The 22,324-nt window shown below is 42.5% G+C and overlaps 1 protein-coding gene across 4 annotated transcripts in view; it reads right to left on the bottom strand.

Moving 5' to 3' along the window:
• Nucleotides 1-22,324, bottom strand: part of Dcaf8 (DDB1 and CUL4 associated factor 8) — a 53,112-nt gene that overhangs the window by 6,323 nt on the left and 24,465 nt on the right. For 3 of the 4 annotated variants that reach the window (XM_070000288.1, XM_070000285.1, XM_070000286.1), the window contains exons 3-11: nucleotides 20,639-20,713; nucleotides 18,419-19,098; nucleotides 16,623-16,763; nucleotides 14,486-14,580; nucleotides 9,445-9,555; nucleotides 3,959-4,031; nucleotides 3,246-3,303; nucleotides 2,633-2,740; nucleotides 219-349 (exon numbers count right to left, since the gene is read on the bottom strand). In XM_070000288.1, coding sequence (XP_069856389.1) covers nucleotides 219-349; nucleotides 2,633-2,740; nucleotides 3,246-3,303; nucleotides 3,959-4,031; nucleotides 9,445-9,555; nucleotides 14,486-14,580; nucleotides 16,623-16,763; nucleotides 18,419-19,098; nucleotides 20,639-20,687 — 1,446 coding nt within the window. In that variant the 5' untranslated portion in view covers nucleotides 20,688-20,713. The remainder of the gene's footprint in view (nucleotides 1-218; nucleotides 350-2,632; nucleotides 2,741-3,245; nucleotides 3,304-3,958; nucleotides 4,032-9,444; nucleotides 9,556-14,485; nucleotides 14,581-16,622; nucleotides 16,764-18,418; nucleotides 19,099-20,638; nucleotides 20,714-22,324) is intronic. The other variant, XM_070000289.1, reaches the window with a different exon arrangement.

Raw genomic sequence — 22,324 nt, 5'->3', positions numbered from 1 at the left:
TAGTTTATCTCATTCAGGTTAGGAGATCTACTAAAAAATACCCCCTTCTTTTCAGTAAGCCATACCTAATGGGGGCAGAAGAAAAGAAAATTTTCTATCAAATCTTAACACCTTCAAGGGAATATCATATAGTCACTGAACATTATTTGCTCTTGCTAGAATCTATCTGAATTACCTGAGAAACTAGGGAGCCAGCCAGCTCACCATACCATACTCACCACACCTCCCTTGTCTCCCTCCATGAACTGAATGATCTGGCAGGATGATTTCTCCCAGAGGAAAATGTGCCCACAGTCACTACCGCTCACCACAAACTCACTCTTGGGGCCATAGAAATTGACACCTTTTACTGAAAGATAAATGAGGGAATAAACCACATTATGGTTGACATTAAGCCTGTATTTATTTACCTCACAAAGAATTTGGTTATTCACCAACTCTGAATCAGCCAAGAGCCAAACAATTCATTTTTACAAAGCAAGAGACTATGCATGCATGTGCAATAGAGAGTTTTAAGATCATACTAGTACCATTGATTATTTGTTTACATTCTCCCAAAGAGCTCCAAAGGCATAGGAGTCTGGAGTCCCTGGGCAATAGCCTGCCTAATTTACACTCTATCAGACAACCAAAGACCTCATAAATGCCTTACCTATCCAAATCTGAATTATTCTAGCTCTGTATATTCCTAGGCAGCAATTCCCTAAGTCTAGGATTATCCTTGATATGTACCATGTACCCTATTGGTACTTTGCCAATATCTCTTGAGTCATCAATTGGAGAGAGAGAGAGAGAGAGAGAGAGAGAGAGAGAGAGAGAGAGAGAGAGAGAGAGAGAGAGAGAGAGAGAGTGTGTGTGTGTGTGTGTGTGTGTGTGTGTACAATTACTTATAAGATCAGGATTCAGGCCGGGAGCTGGTGGCTCACACCTGTGATCCTAGCTACTCAGGAGGCTAGCCCGGGCAAGAGAGACCGTGAGAGTCCTATCTCCAATAAACCACCAGAAAACCGGAAGTGGTGCTGTAGCTCAAGTGGTAGAGCTAGCCTTGAGCTGAAGAGCTGAGGGACAGCGCCCAGGCCCAGAGTTCAAGCCCCACGACCAACCAAAAAAAAAAGATCAGAGCCGGGCGCTGGTGGCTCACGCCTGTAATCCTAGCTACTCAGGAGGCTGAGATCTGAGGATCGCGGTTCAAAGCCAGCCCGGGCAGGAGAGACTGTGAGACTCCTATCTCCAATAAACCACCAGAAAACCGGAAGTGGCGCTGTAGCTCAAGTGGTAGAGCGCTCGCCTTGAGCTGAAGAGCTGAGGGACAGCGCCCAGGCCCAGAGTTCAAACCCCACGACCGACAAAAAAAAAAAAAAAAAAAAAAAAAGATCAGGATTCAATAACAGGATTATTACCAAGACTCAGTAACACAGTTTGACTCTCTTGAATTAGTAGAAGCTGTAAATTCCTAACTACTCAGGAGGCTGAGATCTGAGGATTGCAGTTCAAAGCCAGCCTAAACAGAAAGGTCCATGATACCTGTATCTCCAATTAACCAACAAATTAGAAGCTGGAACTAAAGTGGTAGGGTGGGCTAACCTTGAGCAAAAAAGCTCAGGGACAGCATCTAGGCCCTAGTATTGGCGTGTGTGCATGCGCGCACACACACGCACACACACTCACACACACACTCACACACACACACACACACACACACACACACACACACACAAATCCTACTTCCTTTGTCTGCCTGTAGACTGATTCCAAGTACAGATTTCTTCCCTATTTTTTCATTTGTTCTAGAGGAAAGGTAAAAGTAGCTACTATCTACAAGACAAACTACGACAGATGCCTGTTACTAGTGGGAAGAAGAAAAAACAATTACCTGTCTTTCTGTACATTAGAACCATGTGAAGAACTTTCAGAAAAAACAATTAAGCTGCACCCCACACCAATTAAACCAGGATGTGTAAGGATAAGAGGCATCAATATTTTTTAAAAAGATGACTCCAGGAAGTGGTGCTGTAGCTCAAGTGGTAGAGCGCTCGCCTTGAGCTGAAGAGCTCAGGGACAGCGCCCAGGCCCAGAGTTCAACCCCCAGGACCAACAAAAAAAAAAAAGACTCCAATGTACCCTAGTTCCCTGTTGGGAACAGACACAGAACCAAGGAAAACCAATCTTCATTGGAAGATTTCCCTAATTCCAAAGAATTATTTCCCCTCTGCACATCACCTTTATAATAACAATAAAAAATATTTTTAAAGAATTATTTCATCTTCCCTCCTGTAGCTGTACATTTGCTCTACATTTCAGGTAATTCAGCACCACTGACTAATGGTTTTCCCTGACTCTCTGACAAAGGCTTTTGCCTATGCTAAAGTTACCTGAAATCATAAAGAGATAAAAGAAAAAAGTCAGTTCAGATTCATGCCCAAACCAATTAGAGACAACATCACTACACTGAAGATGCTACTGATCCCTATTTCTTCAAGCATAGTGGAGAAAACATGAAGACTCGAGATAAACTCTCATTGCCAAAGTGACACAGCCTACTCCTTAAATAGTTCTTATTTGTACAATGTGAGTATTGTGGCTCTCCTAGCCAATATGCTTAGGCCACAAAAAACTAGAAAAATAATCTCACCTGTGGCATTATTTCTGTGACCCTTATATCTCTTAACATACTGAGCCCCATCACTGTGAGAGGAGTTGAAGAGGTAAATGTCTTCATCATTGTAACTGGCCAGGAGCTCTGCCAAGAACAAGAACACAGTAGTGAAGGTGAAGGCTGAAAAATAGACCAGGATTTAGGGGTTGGGGTGGGGCAAGAAGCAAGTAGTGCTCTCTTAATACTCAAGTATAGCACCAATCTTACTTGGAACAGCAGGCAAGAGAATTTATTAAAAGGTACTCTAGGAACACAGTACCAACCCAGGGGTAGCAGAATACTAAGGAAGATCACATTCATTAACTCAGCAATGAATCAAAGACATAAGCAGCTGCTCAGACAAGAGCCTGGGCTTCTGGACAGGCCTCCAAATATTATCTATAGTATTTCACAAATTGTGCCTGGTTATCTCAAAGGGTCCTATACTGTGTCCTCCCACTTCGTGCTCACCATCAGCAACTATCCCCCAACTGCTCCACTTGGAGCTGTAGCACAGTGGTGAGCACTGGAAGGCACATGCCTCATTGGCTCAGCAGCTCCCTAGACAGAGGGGGCATGCCAGCCTAGGAGCTGGGCCCTGCTCACGTACCTGTGCCGTCGTGGCTGTACACAAGACAGGTGATGTTTGCTTTGGACTCACTGTTCACCTGCAATAAGGAGCAGATACTGACTGATGCCCCTCCCCCCCATTTGTCATACACTTTTAGGAATAGGTTTTCCTGAAAACTCCCCTATATCTTCTCCCAGAGACAGACAGATGGTGGGGGTGGGATGAGGCAGTAGTATGACTGATAAAACATAACCATTTCAATCAAGGGGAAAAGTCTTAGGGCTCTCTCTTGGTTGCCCTATTTACTTATTTATTTAGTGCAGATAGGTGTGTGTGCATGTGCGTGTGTGTGTGCACACATGCGTGAGCATGTGCTGGTACTAGGGTTTGAACTCAGGCCTCGCACTCTCACCTGACTTTTTCACTCAAGGCTGGCACACTGCCGATAAAGAGTCACACTTCTGCTTCCCTGGTTGCTTTCTCTGTACTAGCAGTTTCATACATACTGTCTCACTAGGCCTCACCATTATGGTACAAGGCAGTTATTGTCATCTATTTTGTCAATAAGAAATCTAAAAGTTAACAAATGGAGTGATTGCCCAAGATCAAAAAATTAGTTAAGTGGGAAAGAGTTCAAATCTAGGTGTCTGACTTGAAAATCCAAGCTTTTTTCACTATAACAGTAGATATAGGGGGACAGTATTGGAATCAAGCCATGTCAGGAACATTCACTGACCCTTCATAAACCTTACCAGGTGATGAGGACAGAATTTCTTGAGTACTCCATTGTTCTCATTTTCATCAATCTTCCTCTGGTCATAAATCCTGTAATGGAAAAAGTAACAAAACTGTCAAAACTTTTGAGCTGATACCTTAAAGAGTTGTAATTTCATGTGGCAGTGAGCATCTGGCTGGATGCTGAAAAAGAGTATTTTCCCAGTCAAGTTCCTGGTGCATACTCTTCTATAAAGATCTTCCCTTCCCCAGCCATTTCCAGACTCTACACTTTCATCCAGGTATTTTCCCTATTAAATAGGAATTCACTATTATATCTGGGAGGTGGGGGGCACGTGTAGAGCCTGGTGTTCTTGCTTAGCTTTCCTACTAAAGCCTAACCCTCTACTACTTCAACCACAGCTCCACTTCTGACTTTTTGCTAGAGATAAGTTTCTTTGAATTGTCTGCATGAGATGGTTTCAAACTTCAATCCTTAGATCTTAGACTCCTAAGTAGCTAGGTGGTATGAGCCATTAGAGCCCAGCATTATGTTAGGGTACATTTTGGCAGCATTGAGGTTTGAACTCTGGGTTTCACACTTCCAAGTGCTCTTAGCACTGAGCCACACCTCCTCCTGTTTACATCCACTTTAAGTGGCTTATCTCTTTTCTCAACTTTTTTTGTTTTTTTGCCAATCATGGTGCCTGAACTCTGGGCCTGGGCACTGTCCCTCAGCTCTTCAGCTCAAGGTTAGTGCTCTACCACTTGAGCCACAGCACCACTTTCAGCTTTTTCTGCTTATGTGGTGCTGAGGAATCGAACCCAGGGCCTCATGCATGCAAGGCAAGCACTACCACTGAGCCACCTTCCCAGCCTCTCTTTTCTCAACTTTTATATTATTATTATTATTATTATTTTTGACGGTTGTGGGGCCTGAACTCTGGGCCTGGGCGTTGTCCCTTAGCTCTTCAGCTCAAGGCTAGTGCCCTACCACTTGATCCACAGCACCACTTCCGGCTTTTTTCTGCTTATGTGGTACTGAGGAATCAAGCCCAGGGCCTCATGTATGCGAGGCAAGCACTCTACCACTGAGCCAACTTCCCAGCCCCTTTGTATTACTTTTTAATTTTCATTAAATATAAGATGGCTTTTTACATGTTACTATCCTACACAGTTAATTCAAGGTATTATATAGAAGCCAATGGGTTTGGAGCTCCAATCCTTCACTGAAGCTTTATCTGGTCAGTTCTTTCCCTCATACCCCAACAAAAACCATTATAAAAGCACCTATCTCTCTCAACACTCTTTTATTCCTTTCCATCAAGCATGCTATTTTCACTTTCCTTCTCTCATCTAAGCTTTATAAATATTTATAACACATTATGTCAGGTAATGATGAACAAGGTAGATCCAGTCCTGGTCCTCGCCCAACAGTCGCCTCCATTTGTCTCTCTAAAGGTGGCGCGTGCGTGCGTGTGTGCGTGTGTGTGTGTGTCAGCAGTCCTGGGGCTTGAACGGGTGTGGGGGTGTGTAGGGGGGGGTATGTGTGGGTGTGGGTGTGTCCTGGGGCTTGAATGGGTGTGTGTTTGGGGGTGTGTGGGGGGGTATCTGTGGGTGTGGGTGTGTCCTGGGGCTTGAACAGGTGTGTGTTTGGGGGTGTGTGGGGGGGTATCTGTGGGTGTGTCCTGGGGCTTGAACGGGGTGTGTGTACGTGTGTGAGTAATACTTTTGTATTACTTTTTTTTTTTTTTTTTGAGAGTTGTGGGGCCTGAACTCAGGGAATGGGTGCTGTCCTGGAGGTTTTTTGCTCAAAGCTAGTGCTCTCTCTACTGCTCGAGCCACAGCTCTACTTCTGGCTTTTTTGGTGGTTTAACTGGAAATAAGAGTATCACATGTTTTCCTGCCCAGGCTGACTTAGAACTGTGATCCTCAGATCTTTGTTTCCTAAGCAGCTAGGATTACAGGACTGAGCACCAGTGCCTGGCTCAAAAGTTGTTCTAAATCTCATATTTCTAGGGACCTTGTTCAATTGATCAGCCCATTTCTCAATCTCTTCCTCATGATCTAAGCACTGTTGCAAAATCCTTCTGCCTACTGTCCTATGATTTTTCTCTCCTTCCTTCTGCAGTCAAATTACTCAAACAAATTATCTACCTTCAATGTTTGTTACTTCATATTCATTTAACCTACCCTCTAAGGCTTTTTTTTTGGGGGGTGGGGGTGAGGTCCAGTCCTGGGGCCTGAACTCTGGGCCTGGGCGCTGTCCCTCAGCTCTTCAGCTCAAGGTTAGTGCTCTACCGCTTGAGCCACAGTGCCACTTCTGGCTTTTTCTTTTTGCTTATGTGGTGCTGAGAAATCGAACCCAGGGCCTCATGCATGCAAGGCAAGCGCTCTACCACTGAGCCACCTTCCCAGCCCCCTCTAAGGCTTTGATTCTCAACTCACCATTTTAATTTCAACAAGATACTTGCAGGCTTTGCTCTTTTGTTATGACATAGTTTATTATTCTTTCTCTGGAACACTTTTCCTTGATGCCCAACCACTCTTCAATCCTTAATACTGATGCTTCCCAGAAGCTTAGTCTCAAGCTCTGCTTTGACTTTATGTTAGGGAATTTTAATCTGGTATTCAAATATGTGAACCTTATAGAAACTGTGCATATTTTTCATATTATGTTTATTTCCGTTATTTTCTTTTTGAGATTCAGGATTAGGACTCAAACTCAGTACGTTCACTCACTGGCTAGTGCTCTACCAACTGAGCCACACCCCGACCCTTCATATGTTGTTTTGTTTTTTGCCAGTCTTGGGGCTTGAACTCAGGACCTGGGTATAATCCCTGAGCTTTTGCTCAAGCCTAGCACTCTACCACATGAGCCACAGTGCTACTTCCAGCCTTTTCTGTTTATGTGGTACTACGGAATCAAACCCAGGGTTTCATGCACACTAGGCAAGCACTCTACCATTAAGCCACATTCCCACTTCCATATTATTTGTATTTTTTCAAACTATTGTTTCTATATTCTCAAAGATGACAGAGACTCGAAAGCAAGAAATATACTGCTCATACAGCAGTTCCCCCTTTTATCTGTAACTTCACATTTCATGATACCAGTTACCTATAATCATCTATGGTCAGAAAATATTAAATGGAAAATCCCAGAATAAATAATTCAGATACTTGATGTAACTTTCATTATAATGCATTTCTATGATCATTCTAATTCATTATAGCTGCTGTTGAGCTCTCATTAGGCATAATAAATTCCATTACCGATGCTTTAACTACCACCTTCTGTATATAGATACATGTCTTAAATCTGTTTCCAGGCCACATTTAGTCTGAGCTCTAGACTGCTACTTAACAATTCAATACTGTGTAATAGGGTACCCAAAGTAAACTCATTCTTCTTCCCAAACTAAACTCATTCTAAACCTGTTTCTTCCCATGAATCTTTTTTTTTTTTTTTTGGGGGGGGGAGGGGTCTGGTCGTGGGGCCTAACTCTGGGCCTGGGCGCTGTACCTCAGCTCTTCAGCTCAAGGCTAGCGCTCTACCACTTGAGCCACAGTGCCACTTCTGGCTTTTTTTTCTTTTTGCTTATGTGATGCTGAGGAATCGAACCCCAGGCCTCATGCATGCAAGGCAAGCACTCTATCACTGAGCCACCTTCCCAGCCCCCCTGAATCTTTGTTAATAGCACTTTCTGTAATAAAAGGGGCCAAACCAGAAATCTTTTTTTCCCTGTACAGCTAATTTATTTCTTCTCAATTCTATTCCCTCAGTGTATATGTAGATGAATGTATGTAGTATGTATGTGTGTATGTGTCGATTACTGTAACTTCCTTCTGATTTCCCTGCTCATACTAGACCAGAATTATATCTAAAATGCAAAATTTTATGTAAATTACCTGCTTAAATCTCTTCAATGCATAATCTACTATATAAAGTTCAAACTCCTTAGTATAGCTACCATTTCAAGATTCTATATGTTATACCAAAAAAAACAAAAGCTTATTATCCTTGAATATACCATTATCACATCTTATCATCTGTTAAGATGATAAGATGCCTCTACATATATTATTGCCTCTACATATATCATTCCCTTTACCTGATACACGAATTTCCCCATTGTATTTAATAGTTTCTCAGTGAGGAAAAAAAATCCTGAATCTGCTATTTACTAGCTGAATAATATAGGGAAAGTTACTTAATATCTTTAATCCTTATACATGTCTCTTTAAAGGCAGAGAATATATTTCGCTGAGGGTATAATTAGCAAACAGTAGATGCTGGATGAATTAATTAATTAATCAATATATCTTTTTATCCTGCACAATCTCTTAATATCCTGCATAAAAAGAATATTTTGAATCTTGAAAAAATGTTTAGCACATATGCTAAATTTTCATTTAGCAAGCATGGCCCCTACTACCACCAAAAAAAAAGTGACAGTTACACTAGCTTTTGTAAATCAGCTGTTAATTTTTTTCTTCTAATTAAGTTTATTAAAATCAATGACTCTCAAATGTTATTAATCCATTATAAAATTAAAATATATGCAAGTTAGTAAAACCATTTAATTATTCAGGCCCTACAAGGAATTTTTTTTGGCAAATAGACCATTCTGTGTTGCTTACTATCTAATACTCTTGGTCTTTTATTTTTGTAGAAATATATATACATACATATATTTAGGCTTGAAATCAGGGCCTCACACTCTTGACTTGGCTTTTTTTTTTTGTTCACAGTTCAGTTGACATGCTACCACTGAGCTACACCCCACTTCTGGCTTTTTGCTGGATCATTGGAGGAAAGAGTCTCACAGACTTGGGAACTGAATTCATGATGTCTACTTTCTCTGGGATGTGCCTCTTTGACACCTATGTTATAATAGATGTTCCAGTAACAAAAGGGACTACTACAGATAAAAAGAAGCTTAAGACATCGAGAGTAAGCCGGGCACCAGTGGCTCATGCCTGTAATCTTAGCTACTCAGGAGGATGAGATCTGAGGATCAAGGTTCAAAGCCAGCTTGGGCAGGAAAGTCTGTGAAACTCTTATCTCCAATAAACACTCAGAAAACTGGAGTGGTGCTGTAGCTCAAGTGGTAGAGCGCTAGCCTTGAGCTGAAGAGCTGAGGGACAGCGCCCAGGCCCAGAGTTCAAGCCCCACGACCGACCAAAAAAAAAGACAGCGAGAGCCAAAAAAGCCCCTCAGTTCACAATGAGTTCTCCCAAGTCATAAAATTATGTCTAAATCCAAAACCAGTATTTAAAATTGCTAGTGAAATTTAATAAGTGAAAATGGCAGAAGATATGGTTTATGTCTTAGCTGCTATGTGGAAAACTTCAAGTTATCAGACTTCTTTAAAACAAAATAACCTCTTAACATACAAAGCCATCTGTCAGAATGTTATATTAGGAATCAGAATGTCCAAGAAGGTGATTATATGGCAAAGTACAATGCATCTATCTTAACTTTCAAAGACACACACACACAAAAACCCAGCATACTCACCTCACAAATTGATCTCGTCCACCCACTGCAAACTGGTGGGTATTGGCAGGATTCACATAGATTGTGTATAGTCCCACTTTCTTCTCTTTTTCTTTTGTTACTACCAGTTTCCTTTAAGAGGAGAAACGCATAGTTATATTCTACAAAAGACTCAGATGGAAGCCAGGCATCGTGGTAGAAGCTTATAATCCCAGCATCAGGAGGCAGAGGCAGAAGGATCAAAAGGTTAAAGCCAGTTTGGAGCTACATAATAGGCTGAAGACCAGCCTGAGCTTGAGCAACATTAAATCTAGACATACATAATGATGGTTTACACTTATAATCCTAGTTATCTGGGAAGTAGAGATCTGGAGGACAGTGATTTGAGGCAGTCTGGAAATAAGTTATCAAGACTCCAGGGCAATCAATAAAATTAGACATTGTGGCATACACATCATCTCAGCTATGTGGGAAATATAAATAGGGGGAACTGCAATCCAAGCCTGCCCTGGCACAAACATAAGATCCTATCTGAAAAGTAACTAAGCAAAGAGGACCAAGGTCATGCTCAAATGGTGGGGGTGCTGGACCAGCAAGTGCAAGACTCTGAGGTCAAATCTCAGAACGAGAGAGAGTGAGAGAGAGAGAGAGAGAGAGAGAGAGAGAGAGAGAGAGAGAGATCCCTGCAAAAGACAGATAGTAAGCCAAGATAATAATTTTTCCCCTTGACTTTGTAGTCAAGAAGAAATGTCTTAGTCAAGAAGAAAAACATTTTAGCCAGGCGCTGGTGGCTCATGTGTGTAACCCTAGCTACTCAGAAGGCTGAGATCTGAGGACTGCAATTCAAAGCCAGCCCAGGCAGGAAAGTCTGTGAAACTCTTATCTCCAACTAACCACCAGAAAACTGAAGTGGTACTGTGATTCAAGTGGCAGAGTGTTTGCCTTGAGCTGAAGAGCACAGGCAGCACCCAAACCCAGAGTTCAAGCCCCATGACTGACCAAAAAAAAAAGAAAAACACAGTTTAATATGGAAACAAAGTGTTTTTAGTTTATTTAAAACAGAAAAAAAGCATATGCATTTACTAATATACTATTTCAGGATTGGGGGAAAAAATGTAGTGATGCCATTTTCTAGTTTTAACTGGGTGCCAGTGGGCTTATACCTATAACCCTAGCTATTCAGGAGGGTGAGATCTGAAGATCTTGCTGTGAAGCCAGCATGGGCCTGTGAGATTCAAATCTCCAATTAACCACCAAAAAAGCCAGAAATGCAGCTGTAGTTCAAGTGGCAGAACACTAGCTTTGAGCAGAGAAAGGTAAGGGACAGCATCCAAACTCTGAGCTCAAGCCCAGCACCAGCTCATATACACAAAAAAAGAAGCGTAAGCTGTGGAACTGGAAATCATCATGTTAAGCAAACAAAGTCAGACTCAAAGACAAGTACTGCATGTTTTCTTTGCTATGTGAAATCTAGAGAGTGGGGATAACATAAAAGTAAAGGGTATCATGGGACTGGGACTGGGAATGTGGCTTATTGGTAGAGTGCTTGCCTAGCATACATGAAGCCCTGCCCTGGGTTCGATTCCTCAGTACCACATAACAGAAAAAGCCAGAAGTGGCACTGAGGCTCATGTGGCAGAGTGTTAACCTTGAGTAAAAAGAAGTTTAGGGAGTTCAAACCCCAAGACTTCCCCCCCACAAAAAAAGGTGTCATGGGGAAAAGAGAAAGAAATTTAAAATAAATATGATCAAAGTACATTATATACATTATAAAAATGTCACAACAAAACACACTGTTCATTAATTAATAAATACAATAAAAAGCATAAGCTAGCTGGGCACTGGTGGCTCACACCTGTAATCCTAGCTACTCAGGAGGCTGAGATCTAAGGATACCAGTTCAAAGCCGGCCCAGGCACAAAAGTCTGTGAAACTCTTATTTCCAATACCACTCAGAAAACCGTGAGTGGTGCTGTGGCTCAAGCGGTAGAGTGCTAGCCTTGAGCTGAAGAGCTGAGGGACAGAGCCCAGGCCCAGAGTTCAAAAGCCCCATAACTGACCCCCCCCCCAAAAAAAAGTGTAAGCTAAAGCTATATGAATGTACTGCTCTTCAGAAGCTTCAATTTAGCTAGATTCCAACATGGTATCCATCAGTCATTAAAGAGACAGTATTAGCCAGAAACTGTTGGCTCACGCCTGTAATCCTAGCTACTCAGTAGGTTGACATCCAGAGGATTGCAGTTAGAGATCACACTAGGAAAAAAAGGCTATGAGACTCTACTTCCAATATAACTAGCAAAAAGCAGTGCTGGGGACATGGTTCAAGTAGTAAGAGTGCCTGCCTGGCAACTATGAAACCTTGACTTCTACATGCAGTACTACTACCAAATAATAACAATAGTGATGATGATGATGACGATGATGTAGCACTATGAAATATTCTTCTGTAGCCAATCAAATTTGACAACATGAAGATTAATAGTTACAGCAAAAACATTAATAAATTATAGGAAGAGATTTGGTTTTAGTTTTTGTTCTTTTATCTTAAAGGTTTTATTCATTTTTTTTTCTTTTTTCTTTTTTTTTTTTGTTGGTTGTAGGGCTTGCAGGGCTTAAACTCTGGGCTTGGGCGCTATCCCTGCACACTTCTGCTCAAGGCAAGAGCTCTACCACTTGATCCACAGCAGCACTTCTGGTTTTCTAGTATTTTATGGAAGATAAGAATCTAGGGGCTGGGAAGGTGGCTCAGTGGTAGAGCACTTGCCTTGCATGCTCGAGGCCCTGGGTTCGATTCCTCAGCACCACATAAGTAAAAAGCCAGAAGTGGCACTGTGACTCAAGTGGTAGAGCGCTAGCCTTGAGCTGAAGAGCTGAGGGACAGCGCCCAGGCCCAGAGTTCAGGCCCCACGACCGGACCCAAAAAAAAAAAAAAAAAAAAAGAATCTAACAGACTTTCGTGCCTGGTCTGACTTTGAACAGCCATCTTCAGATCTCGGCCTCCTGAGTAGCTAGGATTACAGGCGTGAGCCACTGGCAGGCATAAGCCACTGGTGCCCAGCAGTTTTATTCATTTCTGATACTATGGAAATAGAAAGACACATAACCATGACAAGTTTCTTTGTAAAGAAACATTTTTAGCATCTTCTCTGCATGGTCAAGAAAGTCTAGAACAATTCTAGGCAAAGTGAAGAGATTTTATTTAAAAATCTTGCAGCTTGGGAAATGGATGGACTAAGAACAAATCATGTTAAGTGAGGTAAGCCAATCTCAGAGAGACAAATGGCACATTTTCTGATATGAGAAACTGGATCTAAAATACACAGGGACATGATACATTATACAGGACTCTAGTCTTTCACACACAGTGAGACCAAAAGGAGGATACTCTTAGGAGAGGAACACAAAGGTACAATGCCTATGTGTGTCTGACCATACGTATTTGTTGAAATGAACTCTAGGAAATGGAAACAAGGTGTTTTTTTTCTTTGTTGCTGTTTTTGTTTTCCTTTTTGTCTTGTTTGTTCATTTATCTGTCTTAGGGATGGTGAGGGGGCATGGAAATGGAGGAACAAAAGGTAAACAAATGCAGCAGTGGCACTCACTAGACACATTTGAAAATGAACTGTACAACTTGTGAGTGTGGATGGGAGGAAAAAACTGGGAGAGAACAAGGGAAGGGGTGACCTTGTACAAAAAGAAAAGTACTCTTTACCTAACTTACATAACTGTAATCCTTTTTTTTTTTTGGGGGGGGGGGGAGAGGGTCCGGTCATGGGGCTTGAACTCTGGGCCTGGGCGCTGTCCCTCAGCTCTTCAGCTCAAGGCTGGCACTTTACTGCTTGAGCCACAGCGCCACTTCTGGCTTTTTTTCTTTTTGCTTATGTGGTGCTGAGGAATCAAACCCAGGGCCTCATACATGCAAGGCAAGTGCTCTACCACTGAGTCACTTTCCCAGTCCATGTAACCCTTCTGTATATCACCTTTTTTTTTTTTTTGTCAGTTGTGGGACTTGAACTCTGGACAGGAAGGTCTGTGAGACTATTATCTTTAATAAACCACTCAGAAAACTGGAAGTGGCACTGTGGCTCTAAGTGGTAGAGCACTAGCCTTGAGCTGAACTGAGGGACAGTACCCAGGCCTAGAGTTCAAGCCCCATGACCAACCAAAGCAAAAAAAGCAAAAAAAAAAAAAAAAATAGAGTTGAAATAATTTTATCAAAGCTAGAGACCTACAAAACTACTCCTTGACTTCTGGTGGGAGTATGTCCCAGTAAAACCATCTTAAGTAGAAAATATTCTAAGATGAAAATGTATTTAGCACAACTACTGAACCACTGAGCTTGAAACACAACATACAGTGTTAGTAGGTAGAATTACAGATGTGAGCCACCAGCACCCAGCAATAACTCTAACTTAATTCCAGCCATGGAATAGCTACTATCCTGGGACATCATATATATGTGTGTATATATATTATAATGCCATAATTAAGATAATTCTCACAGAAGCCCCTAGAGAAGAAGGGAAGTAATATACAACTAGTATATAACTAGTAATGCTTGAGTTGAGAGTCTGCTCTGATTCTGTGTGAATCCAAACAAGATATGTTCTATAATAATACACAGCTTAAAAGGGGAATAATTTCCCCATGAGTCTCCACTATATACAAATGAAAAAAAAATCACTTAATTTTCTTTGAGAAATGAAGTAGACTGAGTAGTATTTCACTGCTAAGAAACAGATACACTTGGGCTGGGAAGGTGGCTTAGTGGTAGAGTGCTTGCCTTGCATGCATGAGGCCCTGGGTTCGATTCCTCAGCACCACATAAGCAGGAAAAAAAAAAGCCAGACGTGGGGCTGAGGCTCAAGTGGTAGAGCGCTAGCCTTGGGCTGAAGAGTTGATGGACAGCGCCCAGGCCCAGAGTTCAGGCCTCACGACCAAAAAAAAAAAAAAAGAAACAGATACACTTCTTATCATAGGCACAAGTGGACCCAAGTTTAAGACACAGGAGTATTTGCAAAACCAAAGGATAGAGTTCTATAGATACTATGGCTATACGTACGAAGCTGGCCGGTCTTGTCTTAGGTCAATTGTGAAAACAACTGCATCTTCACCTGCAGATAGGAACGTACAGGGAGAGTCTGGTTCCAGGGCCAACTGAAAGAGAAAAGGGGTAAGGATAAGGTTTCTAAAGATTAGAATTAGAGGTAGTCTAGTTCATTCCTCAGGAAGGATTGTGTTTAAAATGTCTCAGCAAAAGAATGTATTTGCTGGGGATGGGAAAGTGGCTCAGTGGTAGAGCGCTTGCCTTGCATGCCTGAGGCCCTGGGTTCGATTACTCAGCACCACATAAGCAAAAAGAAAAAAGCCGGAAGTGGTACTGTGGCTCAAGAGGTAGAGTGCTAGCCTTGAGCTGAAGAGCTGAGGGACAGCGCCCAGGCCCAGAGTTCAGGCCCCACAACCAGATCCAAAAAAGAAAAAAAAAAAAAAAAAAAGAATATATTTGCTGGATACCGGTGGCTCACACCTATAATCCTAGCTACTTAGGAGGCTGAGATCTGAGGATCGCAGTTCAAAGCCAGCCCAGGTAAAAAAGGCTGTAGTCTCTTTATCTCCAATAAACTACTCAGAAAAAGCCAAAGTGATGCTGTGCTTCAAGTGATAGAGTGCTAGCCTTGAGCACAAAGAGGCTCCAGAACAGTGCCCAGGCTCTTGAGTTCAAGCCCCAGAACTGGCCAAAACAAAAAACACAAACACCCGAACCTACATTCGTTGTTGCTATTGTAAAATCCCAAGATAAGAGATAATTTAAGTTTCACTCACTCTCAGAGTGAATTATTCAAGCTTCTTTATTCTATACAACTGAGAAGGACAGACTTCAACTAGTCTTGTTATTAAGTCCAGAAGGGACTTGAACAGAGATACCAAAGGAAAACAAGCCACTAAGAGTTTATTCTCAAACAAACTCAATTCCACACCTTCAGATGTGGAGAAGTTTGTTGTTGTTCCTCTCGCTCGTACGTTTCATTCCTTATATCTTAGCTCTAAAAATTAGTGAGTTGGCAATTAGGCTTAAAAATATCCAAGAGGGCTGGGAAAGTGGCTCAGTGGTAGAGCGCTTGCCTTGCATGCCTGAGGCCCTGGGTTCGATTCCCCAGCACCACATAAGCAAAAAAAAAAAAAAAAGCCGGAAGTGGCGCTGTGGCTCAAGTGGTAGAGTGCTAGCCTTGAGCTGAAGAGTTGAGGGACAGCACCCAGGCCCAGAGTTCAGGCCCCACAACCGGACCCCCCCCCAAAAAAAAATAGATATATATATCCAAGAAACCTTTAGGTGATTTTCATTTTCCCAAACTATCTGGAGAATACTCAAATCCACTTACATATTTTCTTAGGTTGTATAAGAAGAGAGTCCCATTTGTGGTGGGTTTGTTTGTTAGTTTGATTTGGGCCAGTCCTGGGGCTTAAACTCAGGGCATGGGCACTGTCCTTGAGCTTGTTTTTCTCAAGGCTAGCACTCTACCACTTGAGCTACTGCACCACTTGCAGCTTTTTCTGTGTATGTGGTACTGAGGAATCAAACCCAGGGCTTCATGCATTCGAGGCAAGCACTCTACCACTAAGCCACATTCCCAGCCCAGTTTCATTTATAGCGTGGAAAAACACAACATCTACCCTGAGACTGGGCAGGGTCCTCTCACTGACTTGCAACCAAGACTTCCAGGGCTTCCAGAAATAGTGCTATTCATGAGCTGAGAGCTGTGAGCAATAAAGTTGGGAGCTCTCAAAGATGAAAAGCCATTCTGAAAACAGGGCTGGTGGAGTAGCTTAAATGGAAAAGCACCTGCTTAGCAAATACAAGACTTTCAGATCAAATCCCAGTACTCAAAACAAATAAATCAGTATATATCAGACATTTGGAAAGCTTAGGAGACCTCAAGGATCTCTAAACCAACCATGGCTCAACCTAGGAGTTGTACATAATCTAGTGAATGCTTCAACTATATAATCTGAAGATCTCTTTAATACTTATCTACCCTGAAATTTAAGTGGCTGTTTTTAGTCTCTTCCTAACTATGAATTTTAAGATTGAGACAAACAATAACAACAAAGGAGGTAAACTGTAGAGAGCTAAGAGAGGACACTGGCAAAGACCCATAGAGATTCTAGATTCACAAACTTTGAGGCAAAGGCTTATTTACCTTGTGAGAAGCTCCTTTGTGCTGGGCCACACGCTTTGTATTCTTGCAGCACTGTGTGGCAGACAGTTCTGCTACCCGAACCTGCCCATCACGGGCACACATGGCCAGGGTGGAATCACCACTGTTAGGAAGGAACTTGGCCTGGGGTGTTAAGAATAAAAAAAGGAATGCACAAAAGAAATGGAAGAAATAAATTTAAGAAAAAATGTGATGATGAGCCCAATTAACCCTCCTTTTCTTGCATGACAGCTGAGTATTGTTCTTCTACTTTTATACAGCTAAGCCTAATTTCTTCTGATATTTTTATTTTATTGATTTTATTTTATTTTTTATTTTTTTTGGGTCCGGTTGTGGGCCTGAACTCTGGGCCTGGACACTGTCCCTCAGCTTTTCAGCTCAAGGCTAGCGCTCTACCACTTGAGCTACAGTGCCACTTCCGACTTTTTTTTTTTCTGCTTATGTGGTGCTAAGGAATCGAACCCAGGGCCTCATCCACGCAAGGCAAGTTCCTACCACTGAGCCACCTTCCCAGCCCCAAGCCTAATTTCTTCTAGGAGTTAAAGAAAAAGTGTCTTCCGATCTAAGGGAGTATTCTACTTGGTTTTGTTTTTTTGGGGGGGTCTGGTCGTGGGGCCTGAACTCTGGGCCTGGGCGCTGTCCCTCAGCTCTTCAGCTCAAGGCTAGCACTCTGCCACTTGAGCCACAGTGCCACTTCCGGCTTTTTTTTTCCTTTTTGCTTATGTGGTGCTGAGGAATCAAACCCAGGGCTTCAGGCATGCAAGGCAAGCACTCTACCACTGAGCCACTATCCCAGCCTCTCTACTTGGTTTTGAAAGGCTGAACTGATACATCATCAACTGGTAAGGTGAACTAGGATTGTATCTTAAGGGGAAAAAATAAAAAGAAGAAAATCTTGATTCACAAAGTAAATACATTTGCCATAAAGTAAAAAACAAAAACAAAAACAAATTAAGGGGGAATTTGGGGAATGAAAGAATATGCTTAGGGATAAATAGCTAATACCAATATGGACAATGATGTGCCTCAGAATAATATTAGCTCAATTTGCTAAATATAATTATGTACCAGTCATGTTTTTTTTTTGTTGTTGTTGTTTTTTTTTCTGGTCGTGGGGCCTGAACTCTGGCCTGGGAGCTGTCCCTCAGCTCTTCAGCTCAAGGCTAGAGCTCTACCACTTGAGTCTCAGTCCCCCTTCCGGCTTTTTCTGCTTATGTGGGCTGAGGAATCGAACCCAGGGCCTCATGCATGCAAGGCAAGCACTCTACCACTGAGCCACCTTCTCAGACCCCCCAGTCATGGTTTTTAACTGCTTATCTTCCACTGGTTTGGTTGTCCTTTTATTGGAGCTGAGCACAAAATCTAGAGCCTAACATGCTTAGTTCACATTCTACCACTGAGCTACACTTCCAACCCAGTCAGTTATCTGCATAACCCTGCAAGATTCATCTTATATAAACTGAAATAAATGAAAATACAAGTTTTTACTTGTGGATTAAAAACTAGGTAGTTTGATTAAAGTCTGTGCTCTTATAATATTGTTTCATACCACCACACTACTATAAATAAGTACAAGTACTCCATCTGTAACTACACTTCAGAAGTCATATACAAGGAAAGAAAAGGCTGCCATGGATATTTGAGTGTGTCAATAAGGAACAAAATAGGATCAAGTCCTGATTATCTAATTCCTACCAATTCACTACTAGCTTCCACACAGATGGCTCAGATTTGTCTAACTTGATTCTCTCAGTTGCCTTTATGCTTCCTTGCCTCACCTGGAAGACATTACTTTTGTGGCCACTCTCAAAGTCAAGTACTGGCTGCCGCCGAACCCAATCCCACACCACCACCTTCAGGTCATCACTGCCACTGGCCAGCCAGGTGCCACGCTGGTTAAAGTGCAGGGTATTGACACAACCGGTATGGCCCTCAAGCCCATGTTGCAGGCGGAAACGCTGTACAAATACTCTTGCCCCACAGGCCTCATACACAAACCGGGCACTTGAACCCAGTTCTCGCTCCCGAAGGGCAGGAAGGGCTTGCCAGCGAGGTCGGGGTAGGGCTGTTGTCTCTGAAGACACCCAGTCCTCTAGGGCCCGTTCATCATCTGATGAGTCCTGGTCACGGCTGGCTCGCTTGCGCTGTACACGGCGCCGAGGCTGCTCTTCTTCTTCTTCTTCCTCTTCCTCCTCCTCTTCCTCTTCCTCTGAACGGTCATGAACTCGGTTTTCATCATTGATGGAGTAATGGCCAGTGTCCTCCATGCTGTCAGAGTCTTTTTCTTCACCTGAGCTCTCTGTATCTGTGCCTCGACTTTCTGTGCTGGTCCGAGTAGGACCACCATCATCCACAGTCAAACTCAAACTCAGGTCTGAGGCCTCCACTTCAATGCCTGAGGATGTCTCCCTTCCTTCTTCCGCTCCAGACATCTCTTCTGGACTGCTAGACAGGCTTCCTACACATTAATGAAGAAATGAGTAGATAAAATAAACAAGAAATAAGATGAGGGTAGTGATCAAGATTACGCACCTTAGTCTAAGAAACCATTACATCACAAAACTATTCACACACACACACACACACACACACACACACACACACACACACACACACACACACATGCACGCACACACACACACGTATATATTAGTCAAGGTGTTTCCATTACAAATGTTTATAAAAAGTAACTTCCAAGAGAAAATCTTGTAAAATGTAAGATTAAGATTACAGCTGGAAAGTCTAGGCTAGTTGCTCACACTTGTAATCCTAGCCATGTAGGAGGCTGAAATCTGAAGATTGCAGTTTGAAGCCAGCCAAGAAAGAATGTTCATGAAACTCAATACTTTAAAAAAAAGGCAGAAGTAGAACTGTGGCTCAAATAGTACAGTGCTAGCTTTGAGCACAAAAGCTCAGGGACAGTGTTCAGGCCCTAAATTCAAGCTCCAGGACTGGCATAAAAATAAATGAACAGAAAAAGCTTACAGCAGCAAGCTGGATGCCAGTGGCTCACACCTGTGATACTAGCTATTCAGGAAGCCTGAGATCCGAGGATTATGATTCAAAGCCAGCACAGGCAGGAAAAAGTCCCTAAGGTTTTGTTGTTGTTGTTGGTTGTGGGGCCTGAACTCTGGGCTTGGGTGCTGTCCCTCAGCTTTTCAGGTCAAGGCTAGCGCTCTATCACTTGAGCCACAGCTTCCAGCTTTTTCCGAATATGTGGTGCTGAGGAACCCAGGACCTCATGTATACAAGGCAAGCATTCTATCAATGAGCCACCTTCCCAGCCTTCCATAAGATTTTTATCACAGATTAGCCACCAAAAAGCCAGAAGTGGAGTGGTGACTCAAATGGTAGAGTGTTAGCCTTGAATTAAAACCTTAATGATAGTGCTTAGGCCCTGAGCACAGGCCCCAAGACCAGGGAGCGAGGGGGGTGGGGGGGTGAAAGAGGGGGAAGGGAAAGGGAGAGGGGGGAAGAGAGAGAGGGAAGGAGGGAGAAAGAAAGAGGAAGGGAGAGAAGAAGAGAGGGTGAGGGGAGAGAGAGAGAGGAAATCTAAACCACTTGACTTCTTAGGAACACATCTGTTATTAATCTTTTGAAAACAATAAAATTTGAAGGATCAAAAGTACCAGATAGCCGGGCGCTGGTGGCTCACGCCTGTAATCCTAGCTACTCAGGAGGCTGAGATCTGAGGATCACGGTTCAAAGCCAGCCCGGGCAGGAGAGACCGTGAGACTCCTATCTCCAATAAACCACCAGAAAACCGGAAGTGGCGCTGTAGCTCAAGTGGTAGAGCGCTCGCCTTGAGCTGAAGAGCTGAGGGACAGTGCCCAAACCAAGAGTTCAAGCCCCACGACCGACAAAAAAAAAAAAGTACCAGATAATCCAACAAAATGTGTCTCTGTGCTTTCCTCTATCCAAAAGGAAGAGTTCCTTTACCCCATAGGAGGACCTCAGTTCATAGTAAAATTAATTTTACCTTCACTTTGGTCTCTTACCATTAGCTAAGTCTGTTTTGCCATCTGTGCTGCTCCCTTTGCTGGACATCTTAAATGATGTTTGCTGTAGCCAGTCTCAATTTTTGGAGAAGAAGAAAATGGAATAGTTAGAAAACAACTTAAGAAAGACAACATTAAGAAACAAGATTTAACCATGCATGTGTCTGTGTCATTTTTATAAAAATTATTTTCATGTGTCCTTAATAGGGCTTCTCAGTTGCTGAAAAGCATGTGAAGTTTTGGGGTTTTTCCCCTATATCTGGTGACCTACAAAGGGACACTAATGTCGGGCACTGGTGGCTCACTGGCTCATGCCTATAATCCTAGCTACTCAGGAGGCTGAGATCTGAGGATCACAGTCCAAAGCCAGCCTGGGCAGGAAAGTCCATGAGACTCTTATCTCTAGAAAACCAGAAGTGGCACTGTGGCTCAAGTGGTAAAGTGTAGTCTTGAGCTGAAGAGCTGAGGGACAGTGCCCAGGCCCAGAGTTCAAGCCCCACGACCAACCAAAAAAAAAAGGGACACTGAAAGAGGTCAACTGCCATTTCTCCAATCACTGAGAAGCAGTTTAAGATGGAAAAGAGTGAATTGAAATAAAACCTGGAACAGCAGGCATACGTAAAGCTATGAGCTTCAATTCAATACAAATAGCTATACCTTTAGCACTGCCCTCTAGACAAGAATCTGGCATTTTAATAGTCGTGTATATATATACACACACACACACACACACACACACACACACACACACACACACACACACACACACACACACACACACACACACACACACACACACACACACACACACACACACACATATGTATCCACAAAATGCTTTGTAAAACACTTTTACATAACATGAAGAGCTGAGTCAGATTCTGAATATCATTTTGCACATAAAGCAACAGATAAAATAAATTAAGCTCTTGGTAAAAGCTTATGCATAATTTTCACTCAGATGCCTAAGCTTCAAGCTTAGATAAGCCCAGATACTAAGCATTATAAAAGCAAACTGGAATTGAACTCAGAGCATCTTACTCCTAAGAAAGAACTGTAGAGCCAAACATTCCAAGTGTCCTCCTCCCATTCAATCTTAAGAGTGACAAGCAATATCAAATGCAAACGTGGCACATGATGAAAAAGACATTTCTACTAATACATCTTGACCCATTTGCTATCATGGAAGACATTATTTCAGCTAATTCCACCAACTTTCCCTAAACTTTTTTCTTTCTAGCATAGCTCCAACCAGAACTAGGATATCTAGCTTATTTCTTCTGTGCCACTATAACAAACACATTGCCTGTCCTCACTCCCAGGGCCTTACTGCCACCTCCAGCAAATTCCAAACAGTGAAGAATAATATTATTCAGACTAGAATTTTGTTAAGCCCTTTCAGTGCCTTGGACAAAAGGCACTGGTAAAAGACAAAGTATGATTATAACCCCAGGCTGTGTACCCAGGCACACTGGCCTCCAATCTCTCAACCGTCTTTTCATTCCCGTAACAATTATCCCAGAAGCAGCCACATCCTCATCCTTAACTCTGTACAGAAATCCATGCTGCTTTATAAAAAGTTTTCTCTTCCAAGAGACAGATGCCCAAAGATTGATTGTAATAGGACAAGATAGGGAACTACAAGAACAGAGCCAAGAATGAATTTAAGGAAAGGACACCTGGAAG

This window comes from Dipodomys merriami, unplaced genomic scaffold (assembly GCF_024711535.1).
Source record: "Dipodomys merriami isolate MVZ:Mamm:240054 unplaced genomic scaffold, mDipMer1.0.p SCAF_56, whole genome shotgun sequence".
NCBI classification, from domain to species: domain Eukaryota; kingdom Metazoa; phylum Chordata; class Mammalia; order Rodentia; family Heteromyidae; genus Dipodomys; species Dipodomys merriami.
This window is presented reverse-complemented; position numbering and strand designations above follow the sequence as displayed.